Here is an 18,095-nt window from a genome sequence, read left to right on the forward strand (position 1 = left end):
ATTTTTAGCCATCTGGTTTATTTTCTTGTAGAAGGTAGATTTTAGCATTAAAGCTAGAAATTCTCTGAAATTACATGTAGACATTGAAAGCTGCCCATTCTTTCCTCTCTGGAGAATTGAGTAGGAATGGCTGAATCATGACGTTGGAAAACCCATGTAAGCACTGGAGAGGCTTTTATCAGTTAATGTGCTCATATTTTTGATTAAATTTGACTAGTAAGAAATAGAGTTTTTAAAAAGGGGAAATGATTTTCTGAGCTTTTTTTTATACCAGTAATAAATGGAAGTATGTTTTCATAGGCTGTTCTATAAGTGATAATTTTTTAGTACAAGATTATTACAAATATTTGTAGACAGTACTTAAAAAAGATTGCCTTTGGTCCAAATGCTACGCTTAACTGTGTTTTCTTTCACACAGTACTGATTTTTAATACCATCTTTAATTTTAAATTTATTTGAGAGCTATCAGTTTTGGAGCTGAAAAAAGCTGTTAAATTTGCATGTTACTATAGTCTTTATTTTTAAATTTTTAAAAAATTCTATTTTATGTGTGTGAATGGCCTGCCTCTGCACCATGTGCATGCCCGGTGCCCACAGAGCCCTGATGAGTGGGCTGGAGTTGGAGACAGGTGTGAACTGCCGTGTGGGGACTGGGAACTGAACTCTGGTCTTCTGACAAAAGCAGCATGCGCTCTAACCACTGAGCAGCTCCCCAGCCCTGCCATAGTCTTAATAAAGACTGAATAAGATTAAAATAAGTGACAGCTGTCAATAGGTGAAATGATTTATGCCCTGTAATTTTGAGTCAGTCCTTACTTAAAATATAATTTGCTACTCTAAGTGAATCTTTTTTACTGTGGTCAACTTTGGGCACTTAAACTTCTTTTTTTTTTTTTTGAAATTCAGTTTTTGAAAAATATTTAAAGTTAACATTTGGGAAATTCAGTTAATCATAGATTCAAATTTTAGTTCAGTAACTAACAGTTTTTTGAAAATATGGTAAGATACTTGGCTTTTTGAGCCTTGTAAAAGTGGGGTTGATAAGACTTCTCTTGTCAAATTAGTTTCAAAAATACTAATTCTTGAATGGCTCAGCAGTTAAGAGTTTCTGTTCTTGAGGAGGCTCGGGTTTGGTTCCCTGCTCCACATGGTTAACAGCTGTCGAGAAGTCCAGCTTCAGGGCGTCCAGTGCCCGCTTCTGGCTTCTGTGGACACTGCATGCAGAGGGTGCAGAAGCATATGCAGACGGAACACCCGTATACATGAGACAAAGATAAAATCGAAAACACTGCCCTTTGAAAGGTGTCATACAATTCTTGGTATTGTATGTGCCAATACTTGTTTAGTAAAGTACAGATATATGTTCCTCTGATTCAGAGAAAAATAACTTTAATATTGATGGAATTTTTAGTTAAGTAATCTAAAAGTTTAAAGTTACCAAGTATTACCTCCTAAAGCTAATTGTAGCCTGTTAGGCTGATGAGTTGACAGTACATTTCTTCTCTATCTGCAAACCAATACACTTTTCTTTTGAGATGGTCTTACTGTGTTGCACGTGCTGGTCTCAAACTCTTGGGCTCAGTCTGTCTTCCTGTCAGTACTTAACAGGAGCTGGGACCATAGGCTCAGGCCACTATGTCGGTTCCTGTTATTTATTGATAGTGAAAAAATAGAGAAGACTGTCTTTGGTGATAAATGTAAAAGTGTGACCTTCAGCAAAAATCATACCTGCTTACCTATTACCAATCCTGTACTTGGAAGACTGAGGCCAGAAGATGAAGAGTTTCAGATGAGACTGAGCTACTATAGTAAAAAACAGTCTCAAAATGGAGGTCTGGAGAAGTGGCCAGTGGTAAAAAGAGCACTTGCTGCTCTTGCAGAGAACACGAGTTTGGTTCCCAGTACCCGCATGGCAGCTCACAACCATAACTCCAGTTTCAAGGAACCTGACACCCTCTCCTGGCTTCCACATGGTACACAAGGCATGCATATGATGCACATACACACATGCAGGCAAAACACTCAACACATTCCCTGCAAGAGTTTTTTTGAATCTTGCACCATGTGTGTTCTGGGAATTGAACCAGGTTGTCAGGCTTGACAGCATTGAACTATCTTGCCAGCCCCTCTGGAGTTTTTAATGAGTGTGTGCCTGCGTGTCATAGCACATATGTGGAGGCAGTGGACAGCATTAGGAACCGGTTTTCTCCTTCCACAGTTTGGGATTAGGATGTTAGTAGGTCAGCTGGCCAGCACGCACTTGACCATCTCACTGCTCCCTCCATTTTCTTGTTATACCGTGTCTTTTAACAACAGCTTACCAATTTTATATACTTAAATGCTTCACTAGTCCTTATTTCTTGTAGAACAATTGTTATTCATCTATAAAGTGGGTAAACATAATTCCTAAATGATAATTATTTATATGAATTGTCTTAATCATACCAAGTAGCCTTCAGAAGATAGCAAAAATGGAAATTTTAGGTTGAAGTAGGTTTTATAAAAACAGATTTTCATTAGAGTTGGCTTGAAAAAAAGTAACCCACTGTTACAGTGTTTTGTTTTTCAACGTACCAGAGTAAATTTGATTCCTGAGTTATAAATATGCTCATATTAATTAATATTGAGGTTTATGATATGTTCTGCAAAAGTTTTCTCAGTTGTTAAATGTCCTCATTATTGCTGAAATATGCTTTCAAAGAATAATTATGTGTGGATTTGTTTGTTTTAGGAGGCAGTTTCCCTGTTACACTCAGCAGATACTTACAGAGCATTGTAATGAAGTGTGGTTCTGTAAATTTTCTAATGATGGCACTAAACTAGCAACGGGATCAAAAGATACCACAGTTATCATATGGCAAGTTGATCCGGTATGTATTCCTGCATGAGTGTGTGCGTGCATGTTTATGCTTGTATATATAGTTTAGATTTGTTTGTGTATGTCAGCATATGTGCAAGATGTGCATCGTATGTGTGCCTTACTTGCATAGGCCTGAAGAATGCGTCTGACCCAAGTTATACATGGCTATGAACCACCATGTATATTCCAGCAATTTAAACCCAGGTCCTCTGCCAGAGTGACAGTTCGGAGCCATCTCTCCAGCCCCTTTTAGGATAGTTTTGAATCTTAACTCACTGGTTACCTTTTTGTTGTTATTTTCTGAGACAGGTTTCTCTGTGTATTCCTGGCTGTCCTGGAACTCAGTCTGTACACCAAGCTAACCTAGAGATCCACCTGCCTCTGCCTCCTGAGTATTGAGATTAAAAATGTGAGCCAACACTGCCTGGCTACTTACCTATTTTTAATTATATGTATATTAGTAAGTAATCTTCTGCAAGTTCATTTTTGGTCATATTTGTCACTTGTGGGGTTTTTGTTTTGTTTTGTTTTTTAAGACAGGTTCTTACTCAGTTTCCCAGGCTTTTGTAGAACTCAAGACTCTCCTGTCCCAGGCTTCCTCCTTGGATACTGGGCAGATAGAGATGTATCATCATGCCTGATTATGTAAATCACTTTTTTTATGTTTATAGATTAATATTATTCCAATTGTATATACAGTGTTAAATACTAGAGATTGTGCCAAGTTAATATACATTATTAAACTATCTGAGTGACTTGGAGGTGCTGAAATACAGTTTCTTGAATTGCAGTGAGGAAACTGGGTTAAATATTGAGTGCTGAGGATAGTGTGTGATGCAGTGGGAACCCATGTACAGTCTTCCCTGGGTTTCCCTAGTGATGACGTTTGAAAATTACTACATATGGGTATTAAGTGCTAAATTAAGTGATGGAATTAAAGACTTGCACTAGCACACCTGGCTTCATTGTTCTCTTAAAGACAGGTTAAACAAATGGGCTGAGTGCATAGTAGAATTTCGTTCCAAAGTGGCCTCAAGGTATGTTATTAACTTTGGCAGTGAGGTCCAGTAGAAGGTCTAGTCCTGTAGAATGTAAGAGACAATTGATGGTAATTTATTACCATAGTTATTAATAGTGTACTAATAGACCAAGTGCTACTTTGTTAATTGCCTACCTTCAAATAGGCATATTTTTAGTAATGGCAACTTGGAAATGACACAAGAAAAAGGGTTTGGGATCAACTCATGTCATCTGAGTTCTGGGTTTTGTCCAGTTTGTTTTTCTAGAGCTGTGTGTGAGAGTCCCACTTTTATTTAGTCAATATAAAATTCCTGTTGTGTATTGGGGTTTTTTTTTTTTTTTTTTTTTTTTTTTTTAAATCCAGGGAAATGAGCAAAAGGTAATAAGCCCTGATCATTCTATAGTGGATGCTATGGGAGCTCAGAAGAGATCTTGCTATATCTAGAAAGCTAAAGAAAGTAAGAAGATCTCAGAGAAAAAAATAAAAAGAACTGTTTGGGCAAAACTGGTTAGGAATGGCCTAGGGTCATTTAGGAGAAGAGTGTTTAGAAGACCAGGAGATAAACCTTAGGAAGCAAATCTTTTATATCTTTTGCTGAGGAGTTTAAACTTGGATGCCATTGTTTCCTGGGATGTTTTTCTTGAAATACTGGCTATGCAGAATGTAATTAATTGTAAGAATTTTTTTCTTGGCCATATTAACTTAGGAATGCAGAATTAATACTTAGATTCCAATCTGAAATGCGAGGGTAATTTTTAGATGGTTGCACTATTAAAAGTTCCCTAAGGCTGGTTAACTCTTGGTATGATGGCACTTTTCAAATTCTATCTAGAAAAGTTGACTGTGCTCTTGGAAAAAGAATAAATGTTTTGCCTGCATGTATGTCTGCAACTGGTTCCTGTAAAGGCCAGAAAATGGCTGGATCTGGTGGAACTGGAGTTAGATGGTTATAAGCTGCCACATTGGTGCTGGGAATCAGATGGTGTCCTGTGAAAGACTATGTCTTTCTCATTTACAGAGTTATTTTCTATATAAGACAATTGGTTTCTTTTCTTACTCTTTTGTCTTTCTCTTCCCCTTCCACCCTCCCTTCTTTCCTCCTATGGTCTTTTGAGATAGGATCTTACTCTGTAGCCTAGCCTAGGCTGGAACTTAAGAGTCTTCCTATGTCTAACCTTCCAAGTACTGAAGTAACATGCCTGAATAAAACAATTAGTGTTCTAGATAAGTATTTCTAAAAAAAATTTATTGTCAGATTAGAAGCAAATCTTTGTATACATATGGAGTACTATTTGTCCAGATTATGTCCTTTGGCAATGTTAAGCTAGTCAAAAAAGATTTAAAATTACATAAGCCAGTTTGATCTGCTGTTGATCTGATCCAAAGCTTGATGCCTCTTACTTAGCTCCTCACAGAGGAATCCGTGGTCATACTGTTAAATGTTTGGATTTCTGAAGACCGTGGGTTGGACTATACCGTTATGTGAGATAAGCTTAGGGCCTGTAAATAAACAGCGTAGTAAACAGTCCACTGCACAGTTACATTTCTGGAACCAGGAGATTTCAGTTTATTAAACTAGTTTCAGAGCTGTTTCTAGTTTCTTAGAGGTCATCACTAATGAATTTTCTCTACTCCGGGCTTAAATTAAGCCCAAGGGACTAGAGGCATGGCTCAATGATTAAACATTTCCTCTTCTTCCAGAGGACCCCAGTATAGTTCCCAACATCAATATCAGGCCATTCAGACCACTCAAAACTGCATGTAACTTCAGTTCCAGGTGACCCAATAACGTCTTCTGGCCTCTGTACCCTACTTCCACCCTAACAAGTACACAAATAAAACAAATCTTAATTTATTTTTTAGTTGGGCTCAGTAAATCTCTAGTCTGATATCTAAAACATATTACTAGGTTATATTTCCTCTCTTTTCTTTTTACCTTCCTTAAGCCAGAAATTTGGAGTTTGTTTTCTATCCCACCCCTAAGTGCTGGGGATTAGACCTAGGGTATCATCCATGCTGCTGAAATCTAATGTTCAAATTGCATTGTCCTCTAATATGTGCTCTTCTCATCTCCTTAGTTCTGACAGCTGGAGGTCTTTTGTTGTGCTTTGTGTGTGGACATGCTCATGTATGTGTGAGTGTTTGAAACTGCTGGGTTAGCTTGTTCGATCTTTGTTGGGTCTTTTCAGGGTCCAGAATCCTTCCTCCTATTCTTCCATACGTGCCCCCAAGCTCCATCCACTGTTTGGCTGTGGGTGTCTGCACCTGAGTCAGCTGCTGGGTGGAGCCTCTCAGAGGACAACATGTTCCTGTCTGTAGCATAACAGAGCATTATTAATAGTGGTAGGGAATGGTGCTTGACCATGGGATGGGTCTCAAGTTTGGGCTGGATATTGGTTGGTCATTACCTCAATCTCTGTTCCATCCCCAGTCCCTACAATGCTTCTAGACAGGATAAATTTGGGGTTTTAAAGTTTTGTGAGTGGGTTAGTGTCTCTATCACTCCACTAGCTAGGGTTTCTTCCTGACTACAGGAGGTGGCCTCTTCAGGTTCCATATTCCCAGTGTCACCCCCATTGACTGGAAGAGCAGTCAGTGCTCTTAACTGCTGAGCCACCTCTCCAGCCTGACAGATTTCTTAATCTTGCCAAAACTTTATTCTCATCCCTGGAGTATATTTTTTTTAATTAAATATTCTCTTTATTTACATCTGAAATGTTATCCCCTTTGCTCCCCATTCCCCCCCCCAACTTGTCCTCACAAAGGTGCACTAGTTCCCCATTGCCCTTTCCACCTCAGTGCCTTGGCTTCCCCTACACTGGGAAAACGTGCCCTCATTGGACCAAAGCCTCTTCTCACATTGATGCCAGACGCTGCTATTCTCCACTGCATATGCAGCTGGAGCCATGGGCCTCTCAATGCCTGCTCGATGGTTGGTGTTCTAGTCCATGGGAGCTGTGGAGGATTTGGTTGGTCGACAATGTTGTTCTTCCCATAAGACCCAACCCCCCTGGAGTATATTCTTATTAGTAGTATAATGCTGATATCACATTAATGGTAAAAGACATGTCCGCAGAAAAGTGCCTAAATATTCTTAGCCATTTTACTCTTATGTTCAAAAATGTAGAAACCAAATAGACACAATATGTTTGTAAAATGGAGTATCACTCAATAAAATTAGATGCCCTATGGCATGAATGAATCACAGAAACATTGGAGTGAATAAAAGAAGCCAAATAAAAGAGATTGTATCATGCTTAATTTTATTACATGAAGTACCCAGAATAGACAAATCAATTTAAAAAAAGGAATGGTTCCTAGAAACTACAGGTAGAGAAATTATCGATACCAGATACAGGATTTCTTTTGGGGGGGATGGTAAAAATGTTATTAGATAATGCTAGTTGTAACTGTTGAGCCCTAAGAGGATGTATTTTATGCGTTTGTGTTGGTGACGTTTTCCAAGTCTTTTAAGAAGAGCTAACTTGGTATGCACATCTACTTTCAGTGTCAAGTTTTCTCAGGGAAAATTCTGTGACAGTTTTATATATTTGTATAGTATACAACATCTTGTTTATAGTAGATAATTAATTGGTATGAGTGAATGTCTAAAGCAAGCAGCCAAGCTTAAACTTTTATGGATGGGAGTTAACCAAATTGTCTTTTTTTTTTTTTTTTTTTTTTTTTTTAGGAAACACACCTGTTAAAACTGCTTAAAACCTTAGAAGGACATGCGTATGGTGTCTCTTACATAGCATGGAGTCCAGATGACAGCTACCTTGTTGCTTGTGGTCCAGATGACTGCTCTGAGCTTTGGCTTTGGAATGTACAAGTGAGCAAGTTCTATCCTTGGTTTATATCCAACATGCTCTTAATATATGCATTTGTTAAAACTTTTATTCTTATCCAGCATAGTCGCCCTGACTTTAATATCAGCACTCAGGAGGCAGAGTCAGGCAGATCTCTGAATTTGAGGCTAGCCTGGTCTACAGAGGGAGTTCCAAGTCAGCCAGGGCTACACTGAAACTCTGCATCTAAGGGAAAAGAACAAAACAAAAAACAACATAGTTATTTTTACTTTATACAACAAAACTGTTTAACCTAAATTACTATAACTCATATCCTGTAAATTATAGTACTTCAGGTGTTTAGATTTGTAAATTTAGATATATTTAGGGCAGCAAAGCTATTTCATTAAAGGATGATTAGTAAGCATTCCCAACATACTTTGCTTTGCTCGGTGAACTTCATACTGTTGAATCAGAAAGGACTTTTGTTTTCATCACTGTGTGTAAAACATAATCTTTCAAGTGTAAATATCTGTTAAATATAATTTCATATTTTGATGGCAAGTACACCATCTCCTAGCCTACATTTAGTAGTCTGTGCTAGTTTAGTGCCACTAAAGAATGTTCTAAGAACATTACTTTTTCTAACTTAAAATTTAATTTATGATACTAACTGAGAAAAACTTGGCATTAGATTCATTTCATTTTACATGTTTTTAAAACCCCATATTCAAAATTTAGACTCTTGAGTAAAAGCATGATAATCTATGGTTTGAGTATAAAAGTCAAACTTGATGGGATGAACCTTTGAATCTAGTAACTGTTAGTACAAGACTTAAAGTAATACTCCAAGCAAGGAGTCTTGCTGTACACCTTTGATTCCAGCACTTGGAAGGTGGAGGCAGGGGCAGATCTAAGTTTAAGGCACCCTGGTCTGCATAGCAAGCTCCTGGACAGCTGGGGCCATGTCTAAAAGAACAAAATGATGCTGATACTTGAGAGTTGACTCAAGTAGCATGGGAGGTGTGGACCAGACAGTGAACACTGACCAGAGGCGCTGTCCTGAGCTGTCTGAGGAGGGCTCCCTACTGCTGCTTCAGGCCCTCGTGGTAGGAAGTCACCATGTGATACAAGAACCAAACCTGGTCCTCTGGAAGAACAACAAGTGCTCTTAATAATGGCTGAGCCATCTCCAGTGCCTGTTACTTTCTGATACCTAACTCACATCTCATTTTGTGCCAGAAATTTTCTTTATGCTATTTCTTTCAAGCTAGCAATTAACCACTGTCAAATTTGGGTTTAGGGAGATGGCAAAGCACTGACTAAAATTGGAATAAAACAGTGAATCCAATCTAAATGACCTTATTTCCCCCCATGAAAGCTTTTTCTTCTTAAGTAGGCATATATGGCATATATGTACAAGGGGTACAATGACTGGCACTTGTGTGGTCTGTACTTGAATCAGGGTTTAGTTTCTGGATTATGGTTATTATGATATAATTGTTCCTATGCACTCTGATAAGTTAGAAGTCTGAAGGTGCTGGTAGCACATGCCTTTAATCCCAGCACCGTGGAGATAAAAGCAGTCAGAGTTCTAGGCCAGCCAGGACTATACAAAGAAACCCTATCTTGAAAATCCAAATTGAATGAATGAATGAATACCACAAGAACAAGAAGAGTCCACAGACAGCTTGTGTTTACCATAGGTTTCTAATGGAGTGACTTCATGTCTATGAATAGTAGAAGAGAAACATTTCTGCCCCAGAGCTTGCTGTTTTTAATGTATTTGTTAAGAGTAAACACTTAACAGGCAGGGGAGATGGCTCAGTGGTCCTGAGGTCAACTCTCAGCAACCACATGGTGGCACACAACCATTGTAATAGGGTCTGATGTGCCCTCTCCTGGCACCCCAGGTGTATATGCAGGTAGAGCACTCATATACATAGAATAAACAAACTGTAAAAGAAAAGTAAATACTCTAGATTTAGTGCTTTTTGTAAATACTCTAGATTTAGTGCTTTTTGTATTTAAACTTTTTTAACTATTTTGGTCAGTGACTAAGGCAGCAGTTGGGTAGCTGAGGGTACTTTAAAGTATCAGAGATACTTTAGGGAAAGACTTATAAAGTCTTAAAGTGTCAGAGTGGGTTTTTAATCCTTTTGTCTCTTGGTTCCTCGTGTAAGGGAGGTATCTGTTTTCTGTTGTGTGCCTCTCTTGCCTTTGTCCCTTGCCCCATCCCTGATGACACCTTTGTTTTCACTCTTATTTTACTGAGTGCCCATGTGCTTCCCACTATACCAAAGGCAGCAAATGCCTCCCAGATCCTGTTTCTAATCTCTGAGCAAAATGGAACAAGACTAGGTTAAATGGTAAGTGTAACAACTTAGAACATGTAACAGGAGCATGTCTGAGGTTTAAGCACTGAACAAGTTTGCTTAGTTGGAAGCACCATAGAATGCTGAACAGTAAAGAGGTTCATTCTTTGTTCTGCTTTATATTGAAATAAAGATATATATTACAAAAAGTAGCCTTCTTTTCCCATCTTCCTTTTGCTATATTGTGAACATTTGAATTTGATATTTTGTAACTAAAATATTGCCCTTAGCATATATTAAGGGCATAGTTTTACTACCCATTAATTGTCTTAAAGAATTGCTAGTTGCATTAATGTAGTTTTAGAATAACATTCATAAAGAATTTTGGACTGAGGTAGAAGATCAGGATATAGGTGTATAACTTTGGACTTTTTATTGTCTTGATTGTGAAAACTTGTTAGTTTATAAATATATTTCTTTTAAGATAGAATTTTTATTAAAATTGATTAAAACTTAACCTCATATCTGAACTTGCTAATTTCTTTGAGTGCTGTAGTAGTCTTGTTTCTGGTGAGGCTGCAAAATGTTTCTCTGACCAGGAAACACTAGAGTTACTTCCTCTCTTTCCAGTCTTGTCTTTATATATACCCCTTAGAGACAAACATCTTATCCACAGTTTTATTTCCTTGTAGACGGGAGAATTAAGAACAAAAATGAGCCAATCTCATGAAGACAGTTTGACCAGTGTAGCCTGGAACCCAGATGGGAAACGCTTTGTGACAGGAGGTCAGCGTGGCCAGTTCTACCAGTGTGTGAGTACTGCATGCTCCTTGTCACAGTCTGACTACCTGTGTGTGAGTACTGCATGCTCTTGTCACAGTCTCACTGCCAGTGTGTGAGTACTGCATGCTCCTTGTCACAGTCTGACTACCTGTGTGTGAGTACTGCATGCTCTTGTCACAGTCTGACTACCTGTGTGTGAGTACTGCATGCTCCTTGTCACAGTCTGACTACCTGTGTATGAGTACTGCATGCTCTTGTCACTGTCTATTTATGAGTAAATTGAATGTTTGTTTGTTTTTAATGATTCTTTAAATTTATACTTGCCAAGAATCGTGGCACATGCTTTAAATCACAGCACTTGAAAGGTGGAGGGAGACATATCTCTGGTTTTACAGGCTAGACAAGGCTATAAATAATGAGTGAAATTCATATCAAAAAAATAAAAAAAGAAAAAAATAGATAAAAACAGATTCACTTGACACACACGTTATATAAAGACCTATTTTACCTTCCTCTTAAATAAGTATTTAATATAATATTTGTTAATTTTCTTTCTTCATATTTTTAAAACTATTTCAGGTATTCATGAAAAGTCTAGAATTAGCTATACTCCCAGTATTCAGGAGGCAGGGGTGGGTTGATCTCTTGAGTTATAAGTCAATCATGACTACATAGACTCTGTCTCAAAAACGGAGGTACTAATTTTTAGGACTTAAAATTTTAGCAGTTTCTTTTGAGTAGGATTAGACCTTTGTAAATAAAACATTATTAGCCTGGCATAGTGGCCCATGCCTATAATCCTTGCACTTGGAAGACTGAGTGAGAAAATTGCAAAGAGCTAAAGGACAGCTTGGGTTATAGTGAATTAGATACCAACCTGGACTATAAAATGAGAGACCCCATCTTAAGAAATAAACAAGGGCTGGAAAGATGGATCAGTGGTTAAGAGCACTGGCTGCTCTTCCAAAGGTCTTGAGTTCAGTTCCCAGCAACCACATGATAGCTCACAACCATCCGAAGACAGCTACAGTGTAGTCATATACGTGAAATAAATAAATCTTTAATAAAATAAAGGATCTTATTTGTGATAATTGTGATTTTGTTACTGTTGTTTTTGAGGCAGTGTCTCTGTGTCACCGTGTCACCCTGACTATCCTAATTCCCTATGTAGATCAGACTGTCCCCAATTCACAAAGATTCTCCTCCATCTGCCTACAGAATGCTGAGATTCAATGCGTGCACCGCCATTCCAGACAGTTGTAAATTACTTAATTAACTAGGGTAAACTGTCCTGTGACATGCTGTGGATGACGTGTCCTTGTTCTGTGTAGGCTCCACCTGTCAGTCATTACTGTCACACGTGACTAATGGGTTTCAGATTATTTTTCATTTTTTTCTCACTGCATCACTTAGGTGTTTACAAAAACTCATAGTTGTAGTTGATCTTTATGGAATAAAACAGATTTTTAATAGGTTCTATAACAGCCTGCTTTTCTTCTGGGTAGGTCATTACTATACTTCAAGGGCATTCCAGGATCTCCTAGATAGCTGTTGAGACTCCTACTTTTAGTAAGATGAGGCTTATGGGATTCATTGCCATTTGTTTCAGCAGGTCACATGCTATTACTTGCTAGTTCTTCTTTTTCATATCTCAGTGCTACATGTCATAGTGTTACAGCACAGACCTGTAGTCAAACTCCTATCCGTTAGGTTCTTGTCAAGTTGTTCTCAGAAAGAAGTACTAAGCATTTCTGAGGTTTGTTCTGGTTTCTTTGGTTTCCTGCTTAGGACCTTGATGGGAATCTTCTAGACTCCTGGGAGGGCGTGCGCGTGCAGTGCCTGTGGTGTTTGAGTGATGGGAAGACCGTGCTGGCCTCTGACACGCACCAGAGAATCCGAGGCTACAACTTCGAGGACCTGACAGATAGAAACATGTAACTATTTCATTGCCTTAGAAAAGGTCTAATTTATCCAGGCATGGTGGTGGCTCACACCTTTAGTCCTAGGACTCGAGAGGCAGAGGCATACAGATCTCTTTGAGTTCCAGAGCAGCCAGGACTGCACAGAGAAACCCTATCTTGAAAAAAGAGGGAGAAGAAGGGGTGGGGGCGAGGAAGAAAGGAAAGAAATGCTCTAATTTATATCAAAATGTGTATTTAGTTGGGTTAGTTGGGCCTTTTTAGAAAAGCAATTTATGTTTGTTTCTTTATTTTGATTGGTAATCTGAATTGGCATTTAGAGTAGTGCTTTGTTAATGCATCCTGATTAACATATATATGGCAAAATGTCATTTAAGCTATAATTTATAGTCTCATAATTTGAAAATCTTGACTCTTCATTTGCTGCTCCTGACAAATTATTTCTGATTACAGAGTACAAGAAGATCATCCTATCATGTCATTTACTATTTCAAAAAATGGCCGATTAGCTTTGTTAAATGTAGCAACTCAGGTATGTTTTTTTAACAAAAATTAAAATATTTTTGTTTTAGTGAAAATTTGGTTTTGTTGTTTTAGTATAAGGGTTAAATAAATATCTGTTTTTAGTGCTTAAATGTGTAAGGATCAGGAATGAGTTAGTTGAAGTAGTGACATTTTTGACAAACAGAAAATGAAAATCTTCCAGTAGGCAAAGGAATATTCACAGTTACTATGAAATCTGTTGAGACTGGGTTTGACAGACCACACCTTCATCCCTGAACTGCCTGGTTTTTATGAATTTAAGACCAGCCTGGTGTTCATGGCAGCTCCAAGCCAGCTGAGCTAAATCAGTGGTTCTCAGCCTGTGGGTTACAGCCCCTCTCTGGGTGGAATGACCTTTTTTCATAGGGGTCACCTATCAGATATCCTGCATATCAGATATTTACAGTAAGACTCATAGCAGCAGCCAAATTACAGTAGCAACAAAATAACTTACGGTTGTGAATCAGCTCACTATTAGGAACTGTATTAAAAGGTTCCAGCATTAGGAAGGTTGAGAACCATTGGGTTAGATAGTCTCTTAAAAAACAAACAACTAAGCTGAGTGTGCCTGCACTTGTGAGGGCTTTTAATCCCAGCATCAGAACAGCAGAGGCAGGTGACTCTTGAGTTTGAGGCCAGCCTGTTCTACAGAGTGAATTCCAGGGCTATACAGAGAAACTCTTTTATTTAAAAAAAAAAAAAAAAAAGTATGGTGGTGGGGAGGATTTCAGAGGCTTTGTCAGGTCCCGGGAATCCTGGGACATACAGTGAGATATGTTTTAAAAGAACATACAATTCTTTAAAAACAAAAAACAAAGCCCACATACCAGGGCGCAAAACCTGCAGGGTTATAAAGTGAGACCCTATCTCAAAAAACAACAGCAACAAAGACTTTTTTTTTTCCTACAGGGAGTTCATTTATGGGACTTGCAAGACAGAGTTTTAGTAAGGAAATATCAAGGTGTTACACAAGGGTTTTATACAATCCATTCGTGTTTTGGAGGCCATAATGAAGACTTCATCGCTAGTGGCAGTGAAGGTAAAGTATTCCTGCCCCTATTGGTGCAGTTCTTTCCCTGCAAGTGTAAAATAGTCTTACAGTTTTTAGTCTGTTACCCAGAAGATTCTAATATTACCTTTCGGGGAATGGTTTGAGTGTTGTGTTTTAATGGATTGTGTTGTTGGTGATGGGACCCAGGGCCGCAAGCTGCTCTCATTCATTGGCTGCGCCGTCCCTATGGTTACACGTTAGTAGTACCTATCACAACCATGTTTTAGAAGTATGTGAGATGGTGAATCAAACGGATTGATTTAAATCATTGTACCTTTGTTTTTTATGAGACAGAGTTTTCAAAAGTTGGTAACAGTCAGCTTTGCTGGTCATAGTGGTACATGCCTTGAATTTCTGAAGGTGGAGGCAGAACTAGGCAGATCTCTGAGTTTCGGGACAGCCAGGACTACACAGAACATACACCCACACCCCCCAAAAGTCAATGATATATAGAAAAACGAGGGACTGTAGATACTGCTCAGTTGGGATTGTGCTTGCACACCAGCTTTACACATGAGCCATGCACGGTTGCTCACACTTAGATCAGAGCAGGGGCAGAGTTCAAGGTGATCCTCTGCATCATGGTGACTTTACATGAGACTGTCTCCTAGAAGGGAAAAAACAAAAAACAGTATTGACTGTTTCCAGACTGAGGCAGTGCACAGAACGCTGTCATCATAAGCCATGCTAAGTTCTGATCTCAGTGGCCACAGATACTGCTTTTGCTGCCTTGTCAGCAAATATTCTCCTTGAACATGCGTTCATAAGAACCACAACTCAGAAATGCCCACCTCCTAAGTTCTGGAATCAAAGATGTCTATCTGTTGTAACACTTTTCAAACCTGTAGTCCTTCATTGAAATACAACAAACTGCCAGGTATGGTAGTGTGTTCCCCCAGTCCTAACTCTTGAAACATAGAACAGTACATTCCCTCACTGACCCCTTGGTTCACCAATAGATTGTCATAATAAACCCTTGATTTATCCTTGAATTCTGCTCTCAGATTAGAACCATTGTCATGTAATTAGCTTATCACTAAGGTGTAGTGGATTTAATTCTTTTTATGGTCATTTTATGAGATTAGCATCTTCTAGGTCTACAAAATGCAGATATAAATAAGGTAGTTGTCTACAGTAATCCCTAAGCAGGGTGGCTAGAACTAAGAGGCTAACTGCATTTAGACCATAAGAGGTGGTTTAACTTGGTTACCATCTGTACAGTATGGGAGAAGCATAGTGCCCACCTCCTAGCGTGGTGACCGTTTAATCACACAAAGTATTCTCAATTGTTGCTGGTTTTCAGTTTGAATACCTTGGGTTTTTTTGTTTGTTTGTTTGTTTTTGTTTGTTTGTTTGTTTGTTTTTAGTCACCTAAGATCTCCACAGAATGTATTACCATCTCTGTTCTGCACTACGCTATGTTCATATACCTTCATTGGAGTTTTTTGCTTAAAAAAATGGTATTGTGTGTTTATGTGTGTGTGCACACATGAATGTGAGTGTGGATGCCTTCTAACGAGTCACCTTATATAGGTGCTTGGGAACTGACTGAACTCTGGTCATCTATAAGGGCAGTAAACACTCAGTCAACTGCTGAATCGTCTTAACCATTTTGCCCCAGATTGTAATATTTATCAGTCATATTTGAACAGACACTTAGGAATGTTTTTGTGATTTTTTTTTTAATTAAGCTATCCATATTTTTTCTCCTGATAAATTATAATGTTGAAGAATCCTCTTCTGTGTGTAGTAAATAGTAATTTGTTAATGACAGCTTTCTAACATTTCTCTGATTGCTGTACATTTAGATCACAAGGTTTACATCTGGCACAAACGTAGTGAACTGCCAATTGCGGAGCTCACAGGGCACACTCGAACAGTAAATTGTGTTAGCTGGAACCCACAGATTCCATCCATGATGGCCAGTGCCTCAGACGATGGCACTGTTAGAATATGGGGACCAGCGCCTTTCATAGACCACCAGAATATTGAAGGTAAGGTCATGCAATCCTTGTTTGCGCGAGATGAGACTTTGCTCTGAGTTAATGGTACTTTACATAGCGGTCAATTATGGACCATGGCTCTTCTTTCTTTTTACCTATCTCACGTTATAGAATGAATTTTAAAAATCTAGGGATTAGGTTTTATTATTTTAGAGAGGCAGTGAAGAAAGTAAGCTGGAATAAGCTACCTGGTTTGCATCAGATTAGCTATATTAGTAATTAAAGATGTTTGGGTTTGCAGATAGGTCAATGGTTAGTACTTTCCACATAGGCATGAGGACTTGAATTTGGATTCCAGAACCCACATGTTGGTGTGCAGCAGTGCAAATCTATAATCTCTTTGCTTTTATGGGATGTGGGAGGTGGACACAGAACTGTCAGGCATGTGCAGCAGCAAGTGAGAGATTTTGTCTTGAACTGGAAGGTTGTCCTCTGACCTCCATATATCATTCCACCTGCTTGCGTGCACATACAAATATTAAATGTTTTGTTCTGCTATGTAAATGTGATTTTACATGAAACATTTTATATACATATGAGAACTAACAAATGTATAAAACTTGAGAAACTTTAGTTGTAATGATGATCATTTGGGGATTTCCCTAATATCATAGCACTGTATAGAATGTACTCTACTAACATGAACTGTGTCTCATAGTGAGGGAAAGAAGAAACTAAAATTTCCTGTGCTGCCCATGTGCCAAGTAGTGCACTCAAGAGTATTTGCTCTCACATATGTTCATGGTCTTGTAAGAGAAACATTTTTATTTTCATTTTATAGGGAAGGAACCAAAATATGGCAGAGCTCATTAACTTGAACATTGCCATTTCGGCAAATCTAGGTCTGGAAGGTTTTCCCCACCACCTTGATACCTGAAGATGAAGAAAGTCATAAAGCTAACAGATGAGGACAAATTCTTGATTAAATATAATAGTACTAGAGAGAAGTAATAAATTTTATGTAAATATCTTTTTTTCCCTCAAAGAGAACAAGTAAAAATGTCTCATTTGGGAGGAAATGACTTACAGATCGTTTTGTTCAGTGTGTTCCACCTATATAGTTGGTGTTTTTGTTTTGTTTTTCTTGTGTTTGCCTGTGCCCATGCTACCTGATATGCATACTGGGACCCAAATGCCAGTCCTCTACAAGAGTAACAAATACTCGTAACTTCTAAAGCCATCTCTCTCCAGCCTCTCACCTAAATAATTTAGTAAGAAAAATGTCTTAACAGTTGATTTCCATTAGAGGAAAGTTAGCTTTTTTTTTTTTTTAATATACAAATAGAGATGAGGCTGGAGTGGTGGTGGCATACACCTTTAAGGCAGAGGCCAGCCTGGTCTACACAGATAAACCTGTCTCAAAAAACCAAAACCATCCTCATGGAGATGTTTACGGTGGCTTCTCCTGTGCGCTCCTAGGTTCTGCCAAGGCCCAGCTCAGATCAGTTCTGTAGTTTTCTGTTAGCTATTCAGAATGTGATTGGAAGTAGGAAAGTGCTGGTCTCGTGGCAGTTGCTCATGAGAGCTACACTTTGTACTCTGTTACTTCAGTTCGTGTGATAATTCACTGCAGCGGGTGTGTCAAATACTGGCCCGACTCAGCAGTTCCCATTATGCTGTACCAACATAGATCTGATAGTACAAATACGGTCATTCTTACTTCAAAGAAAAGGGTGTGGCTGGGTGGTGGTGGCACATGTCTTTAATCCCAGCAGCAGAGGCAGGTGGATCTTTGTGAATTTGAAGCCAGCCTGGTCTAGAGAGACAGAGCTCCAGGACAGCCCAGGGCTGTTACATAGAGAAACCTTGTTT

General features: G+C 38.6%; 1 protein-coding gene across 2 annotated transcripts in view; it reads left to right on the forward strand.

Annotated features, from left to right (window-relative positions):
- Window positions 1–18,095, forward strand: part of WDR26 (WD repeat domain 26) — a 40,100-nt gene that overhangs the window by 16,006 nt on the left and 5,999 nt on the right. For both annotated transcript variants that reach the window (XM_080909401.1, XM_080909400.1), the window contains exons 7-13: window positions 2,732–2,870; window positions 7,573–7,713; window positions 10,677–10,796; window positions 12,556–12,701; window positions 13,140–13,218; window positions 14,139–14,268; window positions 16,089–16,274. In XM_080909401.1, coding sequence (XP_080765527.1) covers window positions 2,732–2,870; window positions 7,573–7,713; window positions 10,677–10,796; window positions 12,556–12,701; window positions 13,140–13,218; window positions 14,139–14,268; window positions 16,089–16,274 — 941 coding nt within the window. The remainder of the gene's footprint in view (window positions 1–2,731; window positions 2,871–7,572; window positions 7,714–10,676; window positions 10,797–12,555; window positions 12,702–13,139; window positions 13,219–14,138; window positions 14,269–16,088; window positions 16,275–18,095) is intronic.

The sequence above is a fragment of the Micromys minutus genome (assembly GCF_963924665.1).
Source record: "Micromys minutus genome assembly, chromosome: 1".
In the NCBI taxonomy this organism is placed as follows: domain Eukaryota; kingdom Metazoa; phylum Chordata; class Mammalia; order Rodentia; family Muridae; genus Micromys; species Micromys minutus.